Below are 22714 nucleotides of genomic sequence, written 5' to 3' on the forward strand. Positions count from 1 at the left end.
CGACACCGATTTTGGTCTGCTGACTGTTGGCGACAGTAGTTTACAGGACGGAAAACGCTGTGGCCAACAGTTTGAAGCAAGGAAAACGCTGTCGCCAACAGTCGGCAGACCAAAATCGGTGTCGTGTCGGCATAGCGTGAATGAGCCTTAAAGAAGCAGCCCTCGTCAAGAACTGATGGCACGGCCGACGGCGTGGGCCCTCTTAGCCTCCGTGTGACGTCTCGGTGGCGGAGGCCAGCTACCCGTTTCGAGACGCACCGGTGGCGTACGTAGGCTACAGAGCCCCCAGTGTGACGCCAGACTCCGAGACCACGACACCCCCGAATCCTACAAATCGTGGAGTGGTGCGTCCGTGCATGTGATCTTTTGCTCCGCGACGCTCGACTGAATGGTGCAGGTAGAGTGTACTAGAATAGTTCTAGTCCACTCTAGTGCAGGTATGGATACTCCTAGTTCCACTCGACTCCAAGAATACACGTGGTGACTTCAGATACACCAGTTTTCGTTTAATCTCGTGAAAACGCAAAACTGCTACCCGCCGTGCTGGCGTAGTGGCGTTGCACTGCTGAGCTCGAGGTCGCGGGTTCGATGGAGCCCTGCCGCGGCGGCCGCCGCAATTAGATGGGGGCGGATTGCAAAACGCTCGTGTACCTAAATTTTTAGGTGCACTTTAAAGAACCCCAAGGAGTCAAAATTTGTCCGGAGTCCCTCAGTATACGGTGTGCCTCATAATCGCAACGTGCTTTTGGCGCGTAAAGCCTCGGAATTTAATTTTAATGATATCCCCACTGTAGTACCGAAAAGGTTGGCGCGTAGTTCTTGCGCAGCTGCTCTTTCGCTGTCGTCCGCCGGGGATTTACGGGAGTCTTGTGCAGAATCTTGTTGCTCCATTTCATTTCGTGCGGAGCTATAGTCCGCCGTTGAACAAAGCTTGCCACCTCGCGGTCGTGCCAACACGGTCGCGCACAGTCGTCCTGAAGATAAGCGGCGGCGTGCCCGCTTTCGTAAGCGTTGATTTTGTGACAAATGTCGCAAATCGGCGCACCGCGATGGCGCGATGATGGTTCGTAAAATGCCAGTACACCTCACGAGTCTAGTACTTAACGGGACAATGCATGTATGTACCTGCAGCCAGTCAGCTCCGGTGGAAGTGTCTAGAAGGGCATCAGTCCATAATACGAAAATAGTGTAAAATACAGCATTTCGAGTGTAATGTTTCAAAGAAGTTTACACAATTGTGATATTTTTATTGCTGAGTAAGACTTGTAAGCTTTGTGTCCCAGCTTTTCTTTCTTTCCTGTACTCCGCAGCCATCAGGGCAAGCTTACGCCTTAACAGCTCGTGTGGATGTCTTTAAATGTTGTAGTGCCTATGAATTTGGAATGCCTATGAATTCCCTCCCTGAAGACATGAATAAGGATGCGTGACACCGCTTTGAAACTCGGCGCGTCGCTTTGCTGTTTCGAAGCCCCTTACGTGCTGTACGTTTGCTACTTGAAGTATGGTAATGAATATTGTATTAATTGTTCGGTGTTATATATTGTCCAGGACATGGTTACGTATGTTTTCGACTTTATTTTTATTACTTAAAATGTGCGTGTTTTAGTAGAATGACGTCTTCAGCTGTGAGAAAGAAATCCACCTTGTATCGGTCCGTGTAGGTCCAATAAGGGCTGTATTCTCGGACGATCACTTTTGGCGATACCATCACTTTCGTGCGATGTGTAGTACACGATGCGCCGGATGATTCGAGCATGTTTGCTCAACCAGCCAATCAGCGCGCACCGAAAGTGACGTCTCCGAAAGTGATCGTCCGAGAATACGTCCCAAGTATATGTGAATGAATGAAACTTAATCATTTGTACCTGTCCAGTCCCAGCAAATAAGCACGGTGAGGCGCTGTGTCGACTTTTCACCGCCTTTGCACAGGTATCATGCAGCGCGTTCTCTCGGGCAGCAGTACGTCCATAAAAGAGAGCAGTCCCATCGGTATTAAAAATGCCATTCGGGTCGTAACCGTGCGGCAGTCTCCTCATCTCAGGATCACGCCAGTTGTATGCGAAATGGTGGGGAGTGGCAGCCCCTTATCCGCTTACATTTTTACGCAGAATTCCGTGGCGTTCCTTGAAACTTCGTAGCCAACCGCTTGTTCCCTTGAATGTTTCAACACGAGCGCATATGTAACTTCTTAGCCGTGTTGCCAACGCATAGTTACAAAACATTCCTCGCAGCCGCCTTGCCGTAAATTCGTTTGAAATGACCAAAATGTGACCAGGGACACGTAGGTTGTTTCGTTAAACAGGTAAATTCGTTGTTAAATTTTTCATTGTAGGGGCGATTACGATACATATGATAGAAAGCTGACAAGGCTATGTTGTGCCCTTCGTTATACGTGTCGTTTCGCAGCAAAAGCGTTCGCTGTAACGGCTCTAATCTGTCGTTGACGGAATTTCAGTGTGTTTTTGTGGTGAAGTTTCGGAGTCGTAATCTTCGGTCGTAAGCTTGCCGATTTTCAGCACATATTTAAATGTCGTAACGCCTAAATAAATGTTCAGCTCCAACTAGTCGCTATAGCTTATATTGATTTCTTAAATCCAGCAAATGCCCATAAAATTGGCTCAGCGGTTGCTTTATTGGAGCATTTTGTATTTCATAGAGAAATCTGGAGCCGGCCGTCTGCTGGCTAGTAAAAGCAGACGACTCACTATTGCTACAGTAGCGTACCTTGGGGTCGTTCGTTTAGTTTTTCGCACTGACATTGTAAGAATTCCGTTTTGTCTGTAGTACCTGAAGCAAGAAAAAAAAAATGCCTAGCAGCCCTATATTTGTATGAAAACTTCTCTAGCCTGCATGCGAGAAAGAACGGTCTATGAAGGGGGCACACGTCGCGCCATCTAGACCTATAAAAAGAAAACTCGAAGCAGACGACAAAACTGGCAAAACGATGCGGCGCATCTTGGGCCTCTGTGCTGTACTGAATAGTTCGCTGCTGGCTGTTCGATTGTACTTTATCTACAATGGAATATGCGCGCCGAATGTACCGCAACTGCGTTTCACGATTCCAGGTGAGCGGACTAGAATGGATGCATCATAGTTTATCGCTTTTAGCTGAATGTTAAACGCCGACCACGGCACGTTCCCGAAAATGTGCTCGTTGTAGCTTCGCTGTGGAAGTGACCTCAAGCGCAACATTAACGAGAGATATACTCGCGGACAACTTTCTGTGGCAATGAAAGGAAAGCTACGGAGGCAAAGCGCGCCCAAATGAGAGCGCTTCTGAAAAAGAGTCCCGTATTTTAATCCACGTTGGTTTAGACTGGGGAAGAGAAAACGTAAACAGCTTATTAGCAGCAGTCAAATAAGACAGAACACGCCGCTGAGCTTAAAAGTTCGCTTATTTTGCGGCTTTTCCCTTCAGCGTCTGCGCAGACGCGAAACCGTCGCACGTGGAAGCTGCGTCGATTCAGCGCCTGTTCTGAGCAACCAAAAGCACCGTCGAACGCTGCCGGACTACTTGGCGCGTTAACACATGTGCAGTAGCCACGCGCCCGTAGCTTTCCCTTCATAACGCAAGTTTAAACTATCTCCCATGAATCAGCAGTCGGAACGCTAGGCATGAACTTGGATATTCTGAACATTTTCGTAATGCTTTCGGAGCTTCTCCTTGCTTTTCCTGTAATACATTTTGCGTGAATACTTCCTTACATACAGGGTGTGACATCTGATATAATCTCGACCGGGTGAGGTAGGTCGTCACCGCAAGAATCAGGATACGGCGATGAAGGCGGGCATCGTGATGATGAAAAAAATTAGAAAAGATTGTATTCACTTCATTGGTACATGGTCCGAGTCTCGAGCGGTTCTGCATAACACGGGGACCAGGACGGCCTTAAATAACCCCTCGTGGTCTTGTGGTAGCCGATGTCTCCTTCGGGGAACTTGTGGAAGTGTCAGTCCTCTGTCGGGTGGTCAAGTTGACGACCTCCTCCCCCTCGGGTCCTCTCCTTTGGTAGCTCGCCTTTGCGTCTTCTCAGGTCGTAGAGGTGTGACGCTTTCTCGGGAATGAAGGGGATTATCTCGTCACGGGAAAAGCTCTCGGGCTTGTTTTCCACATTTGAGAGGTACAGTTTCCAGGAAGATCATAACCGCCTCTTGGGGATGAAGAATAAGGATTATAAACAGGGATAAGGTGCCTCAGAAAGGCTGGCCAACGTTTCGATAGGAGGACCTATCTTCGTCAAAGGCGGCCTCGTCATCCTCGGCGGGGTTAGTTTTAAAGGGTTAGTGGAGTGACGTCACGTCAATGTCGGCTGTGGCTGGCTGTAAAGGGAGAGACTGAAAAGAAAATGAGCGCTGGCGCTTGACTGGCTAGGCGCGGTTTCTAAGACGAGGGGACAAGAGCGGGAGAGCGAGAAAGCGGCAAAAAAAAAAAAAAAAAAAAAAAAAACAAAGGAAAAAAAAAGAAGAAAAAAACGTCAGAGGGGGTTGGGGGAGCGAGAGGCGAGTGAGCGTTCGGAGGTGTCGTGGTCGGAGTGCGTTTGGGGTCCCTGAAGAGCCGGTCAGTGTGCAAGTGACAATACGAGTTGAAAGCATGACTTGAGTAGCGTAGCATCAAGGCATCGGGTAATTTTGTGGTTGACAGGGAGCAGCTTGGTCCGTCAAGGGACGTTAGCCTCACTAGTTCGCCGTAGGCGTCGTGTGTAGTCAAGGCGCCGAAAGGTATCCTGGCGTCTGGGATTTTGGACTGTCTCGGTGTGGATCTTGTGCGGGGAAAAAAAAAAAAAAAAAAACCGGCACAGGAGGGTGACAGTGTAGAAAAAATATAATTACAAATTTAAACATGGGGGGGAGACAGGTGTACCTGGAAAAGCGCTCGTATGGTTGATCAATGCGTAAAAGCATGGAGGACGATAATTGAGTGGTAGGGGAGATGCAGGGAAGAACTGGAAATGGAAGAATAGGTGAGGTTGAGGGGAGAAAAAAAAAAAAAAAACGGCACAGGAAAGTGACAGCGGAAGAAATATAATTTGAAACATAAACACGGAGGGGACAGGTGTACCTGGAAAAGCGTTCGTATGGTTTATCAATGAGTAAAAGCATGGAGGAGGATAATAAATTGAGTGGTAGGGGAGATGTAGGGAAGAACTGGAAATGGAAGAATAGGTGAGGTTGAGCATCGAGATTAGCTGGAGGTTTAACTTGTTTTGCGCCTTTGTTAATGGTATAACAATTTAAGGTTTATGTTACTGCTTTTAGCGATTCTAAGTTGCCACGTGATAAATTCATCCCTGTCGGGTGCAGGCATTTAAACTTGTGTATGAGGTATGATTCTGTATATTTTCTCTCGCGGGGTGAACGAAAATTTGTTTGTAGTATCTACTGTCTAACGTAGTCTACTGTCTAGAATGTGCCGCTCGTACCTGCACGTCAAGCAACGTAGTCTACTGTCTAGAATGTGCCGCTTGTAACAAGCAATACATAGGTGAGACTGGACAAGAAATGCACACGAGACTCAACGGCCATCGCGCAGATACAAAACACAATTTACCTAAAGCAGTAGCCTGCCACTTCGATGAGCACGGCCGTATATTTGATGAAGCAAGACTCTATATACTACAAATTTTCGTTCACCCCGCGAGAGAAAATATACAGAATCATACCTCATACACAAGTTTAAATGCCTGCACCCGACAGGGATGAATTTATCACGTGGCAACTTAGAATCGCTAAAAGCAGTAACATAAACCTTAAATTGTTATACCATTAACAAAGGCGCAAAACAAGTTAAACCTCCAGCTAATCTCGATGCTCCAACCTCACCTATTCTTCCATTTCCAGTTCTTCCCTACATCTCCCCTACCACTCAATTTATTATCCTCCTCCATGCTTTTACTCATTGATAAACCATACGAACGCTTTTCCAGGTACACCTGTCCTGTCCGTGTTTATGTTTCAAATTATATTTCTTCCGCTGTCACTTTCCTGTGCCGTTTTTTTTTTTTTTTTCTCCCCTCAACCTCACCTATTCTTCCATTTCCAGTTCTTCCCTGCATCTCCCCTACCACTCAATTAATTATCGTCCTCCATGCTTTTACGCATTGATCAACCATACGAGCGCTTTTCCAGGTACACCTGTCTCCCCCCCCCCCCCCCCCCATGTTTAATTTGTAATTATATTTTTTCTACACTGTCACCCTCCTGTGCCGTTTTTTTTTTTTTTTTTTTTTTCCACACAAGATCCACACCGAGACAGTCCAAAATCTCAGACGCCAGGATACCTTTTCGGCGCCTTGACCACACAGGGTCTCGCCAATTCTGTATACCGCCGCGACGACGCCTACGGCGAACTAGTGAGGCTAACGTCCCTTGACGGACCAAGCTGCTCCCTGTCAACCACAAAATTACCCGATGCCTTGATGCTACGCTACTCAAGTCATGCTTTCAACTCGTATTGTCACTTGCACACTGACCGGCTCTTCAGGGACCCCAAACGCACGCCGACCACGACACCTCCGAACGCTCACTCGCCTCTCGCTCCCCCAACCCCCTCTGACGTTTTTTCTTTCTTTTTTTCTTTTTTTTTTTTTTTCTTTTTTTTTTGCCGCTTTCTCGCTCTCCCGCTCTTGTCCCCTCGTCTTAGAAACCGCGCCTAGCCAGTCAAGCGCCAGCGCTCATTTTCTTTTCAGTCTCTCCCTTTACAGCCAGCCACAGCCGACATCGACGTGACGTCACTCCACTAACCCTTTAAAACTAACCCCGCCGAGGATGACGAGGCCGCCTTTGACGAAGATAGGTCCTCCTATCGAAACGTTGGCCAGCCTTTCTGAGGCACCTTATCCCTGTTTATAATCCATATTCCTCGTGTGCTACTCCATTAGTCAGCCATCTTTTTTGATTTTGGGGATGAAGGTGATTGCCCCGACACGGGAACGTGCACGGGTTTGGTTTCCCACAACGGAGATGCAGAGTTCCAAGCCGATCGCATCATCGTCATGCATAGGTCGGCATACTCGCTCCACACTCAGGCGTGAGATTAGTGTGGCGGCTATGAAGGCGTGTGAGCGTTTGTGAATATACGAGTGGGCGTGAGTAGGAACGTGAGTGTATATCCTGTGAACGTATTGATGATTGAGTATCCGCGTATTCTGCCTACGTATTCCCGCGTAATTTGTGCCAAGTATTCAAAGTTTACCAGTGCCATGTAGCTGGACAGAACCAAGACGGTGCTGTTTTTTTACTTGGAGCAAGTCAGTTTTTGTATTCCGCCTAATTACATGATTAAAGAATATAATAAACCAACTTCTCTATTATATTCAGATCAAAAGTGTCCATGAGAAAGTCATATGCACTCGTGAAAAATATCTGATCCAGCTGTCTGCTGGATCAGATATGTTACAAAAGTTTTTTATGCTCAAAAGAGAAAGCACGGGAAATACGAGAGCGCACCGAGCAACTCTACTCGCGCATAACTTTCTGTGACAGTGAACGGATAACCTGCGGAGCTGCGCCAAGTATTCCGGCATCGTTTGGCAGTTTTATATTTGTTCTTGTCAATATAACGTAAACTAAAACGCGCATGAGAAGGCGAGGCTTTTTTCAGGAGTGCTCTTGTGTGCGCACTTTGCCTTCAGAGCTTTCCCTTCATTTCCCCTGCAAGTTGCAACAGTGCTGTCAAATTTCCTTCTAATCACCAGCCCTTCCCCTGTCGAGAAAATGGAGGTAAGCTAAGCTTGTCGTGCGTGTATCTGACCTTCGTCCGGGTAACGTAAAGTTCACATGTCACGGTCTCTCTCTTTGTCTCTCTATTTCTTTCTCTTTCTTTCTTTCTTACTTTCTTTTCCCTGGTATGTGCCACTGAGCTTGGACCCTTTCTGCACAATCGCCAGGATCGGCCCACTTTTCAGCGTGACACCACCACCGCCGCCGCTTCGCTTAAAACTGTAGCGCAACTGAGGCCAGTACTTCCGACGGACGCTCCGTGGCCGAGGCAGGCAGCGTTTCGCGCCGTCAAGTTCGAAAAACGTGACCTGCACGAAAGCCATTCAGAGCGGAAGCTGTCAACAGCACGAGCCTAGTGTTCTGGTCGACACTCATACATAACCCTGTCTCATCTGCCGCAGTGACTTGACTTTTGGCCTGCAATCGTACATTGGGACTTCGAATATCGTCACTTTAAGCGCAGCTCGCAGGTTGCGCATTACTAGTAAGTCATGTGTGGTAAATTACTCTACAAGCACCCTGTGAAAATTAAATGGCACAGAGCACTCCTGCGAAGATTAAAAGGTCGTTTAGCAAAGTTGCTAATTCCCGAGTTACAGTGAATTTGAATGTAATGCCAATGCCCCGACCGACGCCCCGACCGACCTCTAGGAAACCGTAGCTCCATCCACGGCCGGTCACAAACAAGCTCGACCCACAAAGTCGCAGTACACCTGCCTTTCACCTCTGAATAGAGCCGAGCCAGCTAGGGTCCACTCACAATTACATGTAAACTATATAAAACCAGTTAGGTTCGCTTACTTCCTTGAGGTCAAGTGGTCTTGAGTGCTTAAAACAGATGTTTTCTTCCGTGCAGATCTGTCTTTGTGACATTCGGGAAGAAAGTTGAACGTCTAGGGCAAAATCTATGGGTGTTCCTGATATCACTGCTCATCCAACGTCATTATTTTAGATAAAGCTGTGAGTGGACTCCAGCTGACTGGGCTCTCTTATTCAGAAGGCAAGTGCAAAGCGTTTTTGTGGGTGGAGCTTGTTTGCAATGCTTCGGTTGTCAGCGACCATAGCCAGACTCTAGACTCCAGATCGTGCTCCAACGCGCGACGCGCTTCACCACGACGAACCTTTGATGATGATGATTTATTGGCACCCCCTTTGAAACGGAGTGGTGACAAATAGTCACCTAGCCTGCTTGAGCTAATCAAGTACGCTATACATTTATCAGTCTAGCATTCTGCCTATGTCTCCTTAATGTTTCATAAAGAAGAAAATATAAACACACGGATGCAGGCTCTGTGACCTCTGTCAATGCCATATACACGACCCTGTCAGTGCCAGGAGCCACGGGTGTTGTGATCGGCCGTTTACCCCGTGAAAACAGTCGCTCAGGGAGGACGCGTTAATGGCGAACGAGTCTACGACCTCGTCAGACCCATTCCCAACTGCGATGATTCATGGCCGAACCACTCTTGAGTTCTGCCAAGAGGGGTGCTGGGGGACATTCCTTCACATCACCTGACATGAGACCAAACTTGATATGGCACATTTCTCCAAACTGGTGTCATTCTGGAAATTAATTCCATGTGGATACGCCTTGCGAACTCATCGGCTACAATTCGTAAATTGTAATATGTGCCGTGAAGTAAGAAACTTATTGATTTTTTTTTTAATTCGTTGAATATGTTTCGATTCTCGTGCAAGTAATGTCCGCCTCACGGACTAGGGTTATGTTATCTGCAACAGACGATTGAAAAAAATTCCGGATAACTTAGATGATCACCCCGTAGAATAAGGTACTCCGCCGCTCCGGGCGCCTATATGACGGCGCAGATCGTTGTGACGTGCACTTCGGTACTCACCGTTATCATCAGCCTAATTTAAGTAATCTTAGCAGTACTTCTGGCTGGGCTTGTATTCAGTAAATACATAGGCGCGCAACCTGGATCCCCGTAAATCTATCGTTCTCCTCGTCAGTCTGGCCCCCCCCCCCCATTATTTTGCTAGACCGCCGGTGCTCTGCTCTACGCACTTCATGTACTACACCTACAACCAAAGCTGCGAATGAAAAGTGGACTGGATCGTATATCGCCGCTACTGTCAAGTCGCATGAACGGGAGCTTACCGGTATCCTTGAAAAGGATCGGTGCGTTCTGCGGAAACATTGAGAAAAAAGAAGCTAAGGACCGCACAACGAGTGGCAAAAAAAAAAAAAAAATCAGAACTTGACGTTAGGCTGCAGGAATTCTGTAGCTTGTGTTCGAGAAAACACGCTTCTCCCGTGAACGGGGCCAATACGGGCGAGCTCGATACGGTTTGGCGTGGCAGTATTTAACGGAGACCGGTATTCGCTCGCAGCTGCGGGCGCCGCTTCACCATCTGCCGATCCTGAAACGGAGTTTTTTTTCTGGCGGGCGGCGTTTACGCGCCCGTCAGCTTAGCAGCACGCGCTGTTTTCCGGGAAGCGCAGACTTAATCGTATGTCGTCGTGACTTGTTTAACTTCTGTTATCAAGGCCAACGTTCGCAAATAGTGAATGGGGAGCGTCCACCGTCTTTTCGTTGGGAATCGTACGCTCGGTGACAAGACGACGACCAGCGCAGTACTAAGGTAAAGTGAAGCAAAGCGATGGACTGATCATGTATAATCAGCGCATCATTCCCTCCCCCCCCCCCCCCCCCCCTTAATTTGGCTTGAACTTGACCAGCGACTCCTAGGCAAAATGAAACTGAAATGTGCAGAACAGTCGGGCAGCGTTTTGTCCAACGTCGTCTTTGACATTAGGTATGTGACCTTCGCGGGGATACAATTCAGCTTCGACGTGTATGTGATATGTTTCCCTTGCGTCTAGCCATGACCTCCGACTAAAAAATTTTACCTTTATATCTCTTCGTTATATTTGCTGCAGAGTTTCAAAGCCACTTGGACCACGTATACGTTTCCAAACGAAAAATATAATAATAATAATAATAATAATAATAATAATAATAATAATAATAATAATAATAATCGGGGATATCCGGGCAATGTTCTGCTGCTACACATCGTAGTGAACAGCTGCCTCGCATGAGCCTTTACTACCTCGCACACCGTACGGGGCTCGGCGGGTCGGCTGTACTGCACACATCCTCGCGTGGGGTGTTTCGAGGCATGCACAGAAAGCGCCGAATCGGCGCTGAGTGCAGCAACAGAATTCGCTGTAAAATTGTCAAGAGTTCGACGCAGGACACGTCAATTCAGCAAGCACACGGACTCGCCTCGTCGTTCGCTTGCTTTTCCCTTGGACAACTGAGCGCGTGTCTTGGGGCACAGAGGCACTCAAAAAAGCATCTTGTCAAAGGCTGCGCGACAAAAAGCTGCTTGGCAAAAAAGCTCCATCTTCGAGAGTCCTGAAATCGGAGGCCCCCGACACAGATATCCCATGCCAAAAGCCAACGGCATGCTAATTATTTCACTTGTTTTTTAGTACTAGCCGTGTAGAGATTTATATTTTCTTCCTATGGGTTTGGGGATTTCGTTTGATGTATGATTTTTTTTTTTTTTACGGGCTTTTGTAACAGGACAGGGGGAAAAAAAAGGGGGGGGGGGGAGGGGGGCGACCACAACTGCACTTTTGCTGCCTTCGTGAGTGGATGAAATGCAAATAATTTTTCACGAGTTACTGCAAGACCAGGTGAACTTCGGCAACGCTTCCCGGTCAGGCTTTCTATCATCTTCACTCAGATGCAAGAGCTACCCGTAAAATGACGTTAAGGTACCCTTTCCCGCCTTCCTCCTTCGCACCTGTTTGTCACGCCGGACGTTAGCGACAGGGATGTGTGTCTTACCGGATCTCTGCCGTCCTTGGCGGAAGATTTATAGAAGTCTGAGCCCCAGTAGTGATACCAGCTGAGTACCGGGGACGGACCGCATTCTAGGTGGATCACTGTATCGGGATATCGTCTTGCAATGCGCGTTGCCAAGTCATCGACATGATGCTCGTCCCTCCAGCAAGGCGTCGCACTGGGCGTCATTAACCTCTTTATCATAATGCGCACATTTGTGTAGGCCTGCACGGCTTGTTTCTGCCATTTCTGTACACCGGTGGGGCAATAAAAAAAAATTAATAAAGTCGCAGATATTGAGCTTCGTCTAAATTGAACTCTCTCCTTTTCTTATGTGGCTCAATTTTTACTTCCGAGTGCAGTGTATCGTTACGGATCACCACTTTGCTGAAGGTACTAGGACCATGTCTTATACTTAATAGCGTATGAAAATTGACGAGGCACGGATGGACGACGCGGACACAGCGCTAACTTCCAACAATTTTTTTTTATTCTACGAAGCACTTCACACATATATAGTCAACAGATAGCAGCGCACGCAAGCGCATAAGTACAGGTTTTGAACACACAACGGCAACGTGACATGTGCAATGGAAAAGATCAGGTGAGCCGTGTTCAAAACCAACCGTCAGACTTGCTTGGGTCACTGGGAACGTAACTCTGGGTATGTGCTGCTCTTCAGTGAATCTCCCTGACACCAACTCGGATCACTGGGTATGCGCCGTCTTTCTTAATAATCATTATATACAACATATCTACAATTACCCATGGACCGTAAGATGGATTGCCAAATAGCATTAAGGTCTGGGATCACCTCTGAAAGATGCAACCACCGACAGTTTTGTCTCGCCTGGACAACGGCGCGTGTAAAGGGAGCCTCGCCGTTCTGGAAGTAAGCGATAAACTCGCGCCGTGGATCATCTAATGCAACCGTGCCGCCTCGTTGTTTGATCGCGGCGCGCAACCTTCGCCCTCCGGCCGCGCGCGTTTTCCCTTTCGGCGGGCGCGTTCACCTTCGGGCCTGGGAGTTCCTGCTCCGACCGACTCGCTTCTCCTCCAGACTCAAGAGACCGTGTCAGGAGGAAACGGAAGCAGGTCACGCGGCACTGCCGCCTATCTGCACGCGGTATACCGTGTTGAGCAATCGGACGCTCGCGGGCCCCGGCAGGGGCACCGAGAACGGTTGCACGAGTGGCGGTGCCTTGGCACAGTGCGTGCATTGTCATAACGAGGACGGTGCTTTGCGTGCTGCGCGTCTTGGACGTCGAGAGCGCGACGTCCGTGATGGCGATTCTACTCGGCGAGATTGCAACTCTTGCTGCTGAGAGGATCCTTGGCGTGAAACCGTTGAGGCGTTCCCACTGCGGAAGTCGTTCGCCAAAGGACAGTGATAAGAAATTTCAGCGGTGCACCTTGCGCTTTTGGAGCGTGCATTTCAAGCGTCGCACTAAGCCTGTTTACCTTGCAACTGTTCTAGCATTGCGCCAACAGGTCATCGGTATGTTGCTGGTAGATATTCCGCAACCGTGCCATGCAGCGCATGTCGCATTTTCAGTGTCAGCTTCCCGATTTACTTCGATTGCCGGGCGGCAGTTCCAGATACAGGTTCTCGGAGGTACCGGCGTCTTTCTTCGGATCAGCCCGTTTTCGGGTGGAGTCACTTTCACGTGCTGGATTTGAGCCGCGATTTTGTGGCTCGATTCTATGCCACTGCTCAATGATCCCATTGATAACGCAGGTGCAGCGTCGCTCTGACCACCGACGAAGCGCGAAAAGGAATAGCATCGGAAAAGGCATCGCTACAAAAACGATTTCTCAGCCCATTGGGAACTGAGAAATCGTTTTTCTCCGCAACCGCACACACACTTCATACTGTTTTTTTTATTTTGCCTAATTACATAATTAGCTATTAACTTCTAATTAGTTATTAACAGAGCAAAGTTGTACGTCATTCAGAAAATTGTAGGCCATCATGAGAAATTCCCGATGTATCTTTCTGTTGCTCGATCCGTGCTACGTAAGTTTTTTCCAAGCCTGAAGCGGCAATTTTTCGTGTTTTGTGGGCTTTCTTCACATACACGCTTTTTCCACTTTGACACTCCTAATGCTAACGCATTAAAAAGGTGTGTGTGTGTGTGTGTGTGTGTGTGTGTGTGTGTGTGTGTGTGTGTGTGTGTGTGAGAGAGCGACCACCGTCAGCTGCGTGCGCACACTTTGCAATGTTGTGCACGTGGTTTAAATCATGGATCCGGGACCTCGAAGAGGTGCGACGTAATGCTAACGCACTTGTATCACTTTTACGGCTAGATCGCCTCTGAATTATCATTTCTCTTTCGGCGAACCTCTTTCGTGGTTGGTTGGCAGGCCACTTTCGATAAGTGCCGCAAAGTGCTCTCGTGCAACCGAGTCTCCCAAACGCCAACTTCATGGCTATTGCTCGTCAAATTTGATGTGTCTGAAGGTTTTAGATGCGGTAGTGGAGCGCACGTCAAGGATAACGTCCGTTCGTTCGGGCTTATTCGCTTATGTTAGCAGTCGTCGTCCATGGTTCCTGCGTATTATTTTTAACTTACCTATTTTCTGCGATTTCCGTAAAAAAAAAAAAAAAAAAAAATCCAGGCCCTAAATTAAAATTCTGCTTCCTACAGTCGCTAGAATATTTCGCACCAACAAAGCCTAAACTGAACCCTTCCAAACTTCGCTCATTCGTGGGCGGCTAGAGTAAGACAAGCTACGGCAGTTGCTTGGAACATCTCGCGCAGTTTGGTACGGCGATTTCCGAAGGTGCCCGATTTGTTCCCCTTGAAGTTTCTGGGGGCACGGAGAAGCCGTCTTGGCCGCAGCGTCACATTATGTACATACACGCACACCTCTAAGCATTTACTGCTTAGAGGTGTGCACAAGGTTAGAGGCATGCTGCTCGCACCCGTTCAGACAACAGTGCGCTTGTTAATTGAACTGCGATGCTGCTGTTGGTGCTGGTTTAACGCCATCCACGAGTTAGCCACCACATATTTTATCCTCTCACGTTTTAAGCTATGTTTTAGTTGTTTTTTTTCACCGCAAAGTACGATCTTGCGTTAGTTGGTGCATAAGGCGCGCATATGTTGGCGCGAAAGGTAAGCTGTAGAAGACGGACAGATCTTTACGGAAACGCTGCCCTCCGAGCCACATGTCAGCAGGTACAGTACTGTGCTGCCACGGCAAATGCGTTCTCTCCGAGCCGCCGGTGGGAACAGCGCGATGCCCGCTTGACTTGACCGGCGAAGCGAGCGAGAAGACCGGCTGGCGGAACTGCTTCGCCATCGCTTCCGTGCGCCGCCCGACAGGAGCACAAAGGAGGCGGAACAGGCTCCTCCGGAGCCCTGTCTCGCTTTGTTTCCAGCTTCCGAGGCCACCGGAGCGTTGTGTTCGGCGGCAGTCGACGAAAGGGAAAACAACGCCCGAAAATACCTGCAGCCCTCCTTTATGAGGAAGTGCCATTTCTGATAGGCTCGGAGGACGCTTGTTCGGAGAAGCAGCACGCGCTGCCGAGAAGGACGCTTCCGCCAGGCGGCGGCGACAAACTGGTTTCGGCGACCACTTTCGTCTTCCATTTCCTGCGCTGACCCGAGGCGGGGCCGGTTGCGGGCAGGGTTGCGGGAGTCGTTGGCCGGCCAGCGCCCATCGCGAAAGGGGCAGCCCCGAAGGTCGCCCGGCGGGCGGTAAGCGTGTCAGCGTGTGACCGACTTGCGCAACAGGCCGCCCGTGGCGTGTGCCTCTGAGACAATAGCCGGCGACTCGGCTCTACATTTTTTGTGGATGGTGTCAGTGTACGCGTCAAGTTCAGGATGCCCACTTAGGACATGAAGAATGTTTACTCACGTGGTGTTTTGTTTCTGGATGTAGTGCTGTAAAGATGGCTTTACAGCCACCTTCGTCACTGGACTCGATTGCGCACAAGGTTTTGTTTCATAATATTGCGTTCACGGCAGCATTTTTGTTGACATACAACTGTTTTTTATCTTGGTAAACGCATTAACACACACGCACTATTGACACACACGGAAAACTAAAGATGTAGAGATGACACACACCCACACAATTATCAACTATTTGTTCTTGGTGAAGGAATCCCGGGGAAATGGTAGGAATAAGAATGCAAGGTTAGAATGTGTGTTAGCATCACTTTTTCTGCAATTTGCAGGAATCCATGGAACCATGTGCCTACATATAGATGTAGTGTGGATCTTGCAGGAACTTGAATCAACCACATAGTCAAAATCATATTTCTATGACAGCATTAACACGTTTTACGATTGTTGAAGCCTAAAAAGTGGATTAAAAAGAACACAACAAACTTTTTTGCCACGGGTATTATCTCGCTGGTTCTAGCAGAACCTGCCTTATTGCTCAGGCACATGGAGTGCTAGTGTTGATTTTCGATGTTTTATGGAAGTGTAATTTAGCATTATGTAATATTACGTACTCATATCATATCAAGTTTTACCTTTAATTTCATGGACAAGGTTCTTGTTCAAAAATGATTGCAACTTCACTTACACCACTGTTCTCTTTTACAATATTTATAGCAAATTGTCCCACTTTAAAAATATCTGTATTTTGTGTGCAGATTCAAACCCTTTGATTTAATTCCAGTTCAATTCAGGTTTAGGTAAATAAAAAGTATAATGGTTTACAAAATGGTTCACAATGTGAAATGGGTTCACAAACCAGTACAGGGTACATTTGATCCTTGTATCCCATGTTGTCACGTGACATGATGCATGCAGGCTATTAATTATAGCTTGTAGTCGTACGTGTGCATTACAATTACAAGATAAAATCGCTAGTGTGTGCAAGACGGGACAATGTGTACATGGGTTTGAGCATGGAAACTTAATGTTACAGAGCTATAGCAGACACCTGTTTTCTAGCTGTAACTTGATACACTTAGCTGGCTTTATGTATTTTGACGTGCATAATTAAAAATGTTCTGTGAGCAGTGCATGTTTGTATCATGTGTGTCATCACCTATTATTAGGTTTGTCCTAAATTAATATGATGTCTAATAAGTGCATAAAATTGGGTATTTCGAACGAAAAAGTACAGTAGTGCTCATTAACTTGATTCAATTTTTTCCAAAGTTAATAATTGGAATTTAGTGTGCAGGCAATAGTTAAGCAGCATTGTGGTAACTACATAGACAACTGAAAGGACAAAATAAACAGAAAACTAGCACCAGCTGTTTTACATACGGAGGGATGACAAGCTATTGAGTACACCGAATACAATGCATGCACACTATTTTTGAAGAAAGGAAAATTCACGTCTTTCAATATGCAACATAGTTTCCATAAAGCAATAAAAACATGCAGTGTTATCACCATGGATGAGGGCAAAAAAAACTAAAAGAACACTATTACAAATTTTACCTCACTGTCTCTGGAAAGGACATGATCCCTGCTGACATAACGTGAGTGCACTTACGTACTACCTCGTAGGCAAAACGGGATGCTGCTTCAATTCCATTAACAAAGAGCATGATGTGACTATCTCGCTATATACCTATGACTAAAGAAAAAAAAGTCCTGCTCATAATGTGGCTTCATTAGTGGCTGATGCTGCCTGCCACGAATTTCGACGCTGTTGCACTCGTGTTGCTAGAGCAACAGCACTACCACATTCCTGTCAGGTGCTGTATGCACAATTGTGTGCACCATGATAGTGCATCAAAAGCAAAAGCACTGATAAAAATTATTTTTGAAATGTGCTGCAAATATATGAAACGCTCCTTATTGGATCTCTACTGCAAGTTTTGATAGTGTGTGCAGGTGTTTCAGTAAAATGAGTTGGAAGGTAGACTTCTCGGTGTTTGCTCTTGGAGTATATCATTTAGCGGGTTCACTTCTTCAATTGCTTTTCACAATGTTTTACATTAGGCATATTTTTCAAGTGGCTGGATGGGTACTTTCCAAGTGTGCTAGACATGAAATTGTTGAGAGAGAGAGAAACAACTTTATTTATTCCATCTTAAAGGGAAAGGGGCTGCGAGAAGAAGGCGAGAGAGGTTGTCCTACTCGCGGTAGGCCGCCTCTACCACCTCAGCCCACCTCAGGATAGCTTCCTGAAGATCGGGGTTATGGCTGCGCATGGCAGCCTCCCACAGCTCCCGACTACTTAAAACTCTACAAAGGTGAGGGGGTGGGGAGTGGTTCTTGCATTGCCACATAATGTGGTTTAGGTCCGCTCTGCTAGCGGGACAAAACTTGCAGGCTGAGGTAGGGTATATTCCAGGGTGAATTTTTTTACGTAAGGCAGGGGATAGAAAAGTGCGAGTCTGCAGTCTACGCCATAGCACCTCGTGTATGCGTGACGACCGACACATTAAAGGTGGGAGGGTTCGGTGACCTAGGCGGTAATGCCCACAAATGTTGTGGTATGAAAGTAACTTGTCTTTGGAGGTGAATGCTCGAGGTAGATTATTGGCGTCTGAACCGTCCCCTAGCCTAGCCTGCGCTCGGTTTGTGAAAGCTCGAGCACTTGCGTGGGCCGTTTCATTGCCGATTAGGCCTGCGTGAGCAGGTGTCCAGATTAAACTCAGAAGTTGGGATAGCGGATTATGGGATAGGATGGCTAGGGCTGTCCTGCAAACCCTACCCGCTCCAAAGTTGTACATGGCAGTTTTTGAGTCACTTACTATGACAGAGTAATTGGGTATTGTTGCGGCGAGTGCCACCGCCACCTCCTCCGAAGAAGAGGCTAGAATGGATGCTGCCGTCGCAACACTGCCAGTGGAGTCAACGGCTGATATGGCAAATTTGTGTCCACACGGATACTCTGCGGCATCGACATTTTACGGAGTTTAGGATGTGCCTACCAGTGTGGGTGTTCGATAAGCGCTGGTATTGAGCTGTCAGGTGGGCTTTTGCGAGCTCACTAAATGTATTCAAAGTACCTGTAGCCAAAAGTCTCTCAGTGGAGGCTCTACTTGGCACTCCAAGGGCAAATTTGTAGAGTCTGCGTATCAGTGCGTTAACTTTATCTTCCTCGGCCCTAGTTAAGTTAGATAGGGAAGGGAAAATGTGATTTTACTAACTGAAAACGCTTGTGCCAGTCTTAGCAGTTCTGCTTCACGGAGACCTCCATGCTTATTAGACACCCTTCCTATAAGCCGTGTGGTGTGGTCTATGCTGGCATTAACCGTTTGAAGTGTATAAGTATTGAGTCGGTTAGATTGAATGTGCATGCCAAGTAGTTGAAGTTCTTGCATCTGGCGTTCCTGTTGAATTATTACATTGAGTCCACATTCTGCAAACTTTGTAAACCTCACTGACAAATTGAAAATTCTTAGTCTGTTCTACAGCAGTAAGTTTTTCATGATTTTTAAAGGGATACTGATGTAATATTTTGAACTATTCATTTTTTGCATTAAATGAAGGTCCTCAGATCTGCTTCTCAGCCGCGTTAATAATTTAATATATTAGCTTTTCTGCAGCTAGTTTCAGTTTCATTTCCTGGAGCATACTGCGTCCTGATGTCACGACACATTATGTGGGAGCAGGACGTGGTGGCATTTTAACACTCGCTCCGGCTCGCTTGGTCATGCGCTATGCTGTTACATTGGCCCTCACAACGAATAGCAGCATATGCGGCGACCGAGAGTGCCAGGGAAAGTGTCAAAACATTGGAATGTCCTGCTCCTAGGTGACCACATACTGTGTTGTGATGTCACAACGCAATATCCTCCAAGGAAATGAAACCGAAACTGGCGGTAAAAAAAGGTATATTAAATCATTTACATCGCTCTAAAGACTGGTCACGACTTTTTCTAGGGTATAGAGGTCTAGAACCTTCATCTAACGCAAAAAAAAAAAAATTGTCAAAAATAGCATGTCCAGTACCCCTTTAAGATTCAGTATAAATGTGGTGAGGGTAAACTTTCCATGAACATGATTAACTGGCACTTAAAGGTGGTGCATAAGATGGCTGCAGGCTAGCAGTAATATGCGTGCCACGTAATTTTTTTTTACTTTTAAAATCTTTTACTTAAGTGGAGCTATTGCGTGCGGGCCTCAAGAAGGTGACAACATACTTGGCTTGTGACAACATACTTGTGACAACATACTTGGCTTTTCGAGACAGCGACAGTTATTTGCAACACAGTGTGATGGTTACTGCTCCATTGGTTAGCTTGCTGCATTCCATTCCGGGAGCGCAGCTTTCTTCTGCTCAGCATATTTTCTCAGCTGTGTGCTTTAATAGTTTGTTTACTGCAGTGTGGTTTTTCTTTTTAATGGCTGGTGTTTGAATTGCCTGTATTAACGGCGGTTTTTCGGGAGCTCTTGAAAAACATTTCTGCCATGGACCCCAGCTAGCATGACTGAGTTTGGAACTGGAATCATCACTATGTTATATGCAGTTATTGGCATATTTGACACATTCAAACCAAGTCATAACAGGCTGCAAGTGGGGCAGGCTGACTGTGGAAGGAAAGCTGGTTTGTTTAGCCTAGTGCATTTCTTTGCTTTATGTCACCGAAAATGCTTGAACCATTTTGTTTCATGGTGGTAACCAAGTGCTTTTTGCTTGGGCTTTTCAAAATATTGGTTCGGCTTCAGTTTAGGCCAAAATTTCAGTTTGGGTAGTTTTTATAAAAAATGCAGGTTCAGTTCCAAAACCTTATTTATAGATATGTAAACCTGGCTTATATTTGGCTTCCTGGATGAGTTGAATGTTCACAAACAGCATAAAATATGCTGTGGTCATTAGTGAATACCTTGGTTTGATAAAGGATAAATAATCCAAGTGCATTAAAGTTGAGCCTGCAGCCTTATTCTATATAATAAAAATGTGCTGATTCACATGCATAGTATATCCCTGCTCGAAAGAAATAGCTTCCCTAGAAATAGTCTTCGGCGTTTGTCCTGTGTATCTCACTGTGTACTGTCTAAAATTTTGCCGTAAAACCATGTTTCATAATAGTTTCCCGCCATAGTGGATTGGTCACTGCAGCATTGACATCCTGGTGGGAGTGAAATGCCATTATGCTTCTGTACTTGGGCTTACATGCACGTTAAAGAACTCAGTTGTCAGAGCATACTTGCAGCCCTTGACCTAAGCATTTCTCATAGCCCAGCTGTTGCTCTGAGAGGTCAACTTTCATCATTAAAAAAATTGCACAAGTTGATGTACATGATTTGTTATGCGAGATGAGTGTTGAAGATTGCTTAGAACAGTCAGTATTTGCTCCAATAACTGTGCTGCAAAAGGTGGATAGTGACTCATTACGAGTGGATCAAGATGACATTCTCGGATTGAAATGTGAGAAAAGCAGTATCTGAATGTGCCATTGCAGCAAGTTTGTTGTCAGATTTTGTGTCTTCGTCACATGATGGGCAATTCTCCAACTTGGAGATGTGTTTAGATATGCTGGATACTGAAAGAGAGACATGAAGGCTTGCTAGATTGGTGCATTGCACTTCTGGAATACCAAATATGTCAATTTCGCAATGAATAGCAATTTAATAAGCCACAGATGACTCCAAAAGTGAAAGGGAGATGGCAACACCAATACAAGATTCCTGCAACAGCTTCCTCTGATGTTACGGATTCTGAAAGCACCTGCTCACAACTGGTTAATTGTTTATAAATAAAGCATGCATGTATATGACAGTTCGTGTGACCAATTTTAATGGGCCTGTTTTCCAAGTGAAACTCTTAACTCCAAGAGATAATGTTATAAGTCTACTTCATCAATGAACTTAGTACCAGCATGTGCCTTGAAGACAAAATAGAAAGAATTCTTGAAGGAACGGAAACTTAGTGTTTGCTGCTGTCTTTTTCTTCTAGGGACAGTATGAAAGTGATGAAGGAATACATTCATCTGGTAGCCTAGCCAGCAGCTGTGGCTCACAGGAAAATGCAGCTAGCAATGTTTCAGACTCGAGCAAGAAGTCATCTGCTGAGGTATGTACTTTAATTCCTTGATTGCATGATATTGTCTCCAAGTGAATGTTTTTTATAGCTTGGTTAGGTTGTTTCCTGTGTAGAAGGTTGCAGTCTTTGTGGAAAATGTTTCTTGCCTGTAATAGTTTGCATTGGCGTGCCTGTGCAAATTTAGTAATACAGCCTATTCACCATTGGAGAAATTAGTGTGTGTGAGCTGAAGTGTGCACCTGCACACAAATGGATTCATGATTAGAAATAATAAACGCTGTGTTGTCAATTATTTCGAGAGCACTTTTGTCAATTGCGCCCAGGCTGAGTTCTGAAATATAAATTTTCAACGTTTCTCTGATGTTGAGCGCTTCATATAAGTGGGTGAATCTGTCGTTTTATAATTGCCACTTTCATAGTGTAAGTGTATTAACTGTAATCGGTAATCTCTGCTACTGCCTTTAAAGGGGCCCTGAAACGCTTTTTGAATATAGTAAAAAAAATATATATTGCCGATCTGTTAACGAGGCTCTTGTGAACATGTGAACCAGATATTATTGCATTGCATTCAGCATGGAATTTACGACCTTGTGTCAAAAGCAGTGTACAGTTGCTTGCTCTCATATCTGCAATGTCATCGAAAGCAGTTGGCCCATCAACGCTGTTGGCTGATTTCGTGATCGCGAAAACATCCTTAGTAAAACATAATTTCAAATTTTTGTTTTACTAAGGATTGCAGTTACAGGCACGTGGCAATATGTATATGTTTGCAATATCAAAAAGACCGAAACATCATGTCATCTTTGCACTGTGCATCGCTGCGTCTTCTACGCACAACCTCTGAGATGGCAGCGGCGGGCTGCGTAGCGTACTCTATGACGTCCGTCATGAGTTGCTGCGTCAAGCCCTGAACACTCAACCTTTGGCTGGGGCTTTGCCCTCATGGCTTCTCCGCTATGTAGCTTCCAGCGCGCTAGTGGAGACGTATCAGGTATCGGTGTAATAACTCCACTTATAGTTGAAGGATTCGAAAAACTTTTGCAGCATGAGATTTATCGGACGAAACACTTAAATAATGAAGCCATTCTATGATTAGCTAGAAAAGTGTTTCAGAGTCCTTTTAAGTATATAAAAAAATGGCAGCAGACATTCCTAGAAATTTTGTGGGTCTTAAATGTACCACAAGGGTAGAACAGCGCCATGTGTGCCTTTCTATCTTGTTCCCATCTTTTGCGCTGTGCTTGTGTTACGTTAAATAC

General features: G+C 46.2%; 1 protein-coding gene across 5 annotated transcripts in view; it reads left to right on the forward strand.

The window, feature by feature from the left end:
• The window catches only part of LOC119457815 (M-phase inducer phosphatase 1-B), a 121488-nt gene that overhangs the window by 52884 nt on the left and 45890 nt on the right, over positions 1–22714 (forward strand). For all 5 annotated transcript variants that reach the window (XM_037719561.2, XM_037719553.2, XM_037719580.2 and 2 more), the window contains one exon: positions 21369–21485. In XM_037719561.2, the coding sequence (XP_037575489.1) occupies positions 21369–21485 (117 nt within the window). The remainder of the gene's footprint in view (positions 1–21368; positions 21486–22714) is intronic.

This window comes from Dermacentor silvarum, chromosome 1 (assembly GCF_013339745.2).
Source record: "Dermacentor silvarum isolate Dsil-2018 chromosome 1, BIME_Dsil_1.4, whole genome shotgun sequence".
NCBI lineage: Eukaryota > Metazoa > Arthropoda > Arachnida > Ixodida > Ixodidae > Dermacentor > Dermacentor silvarum.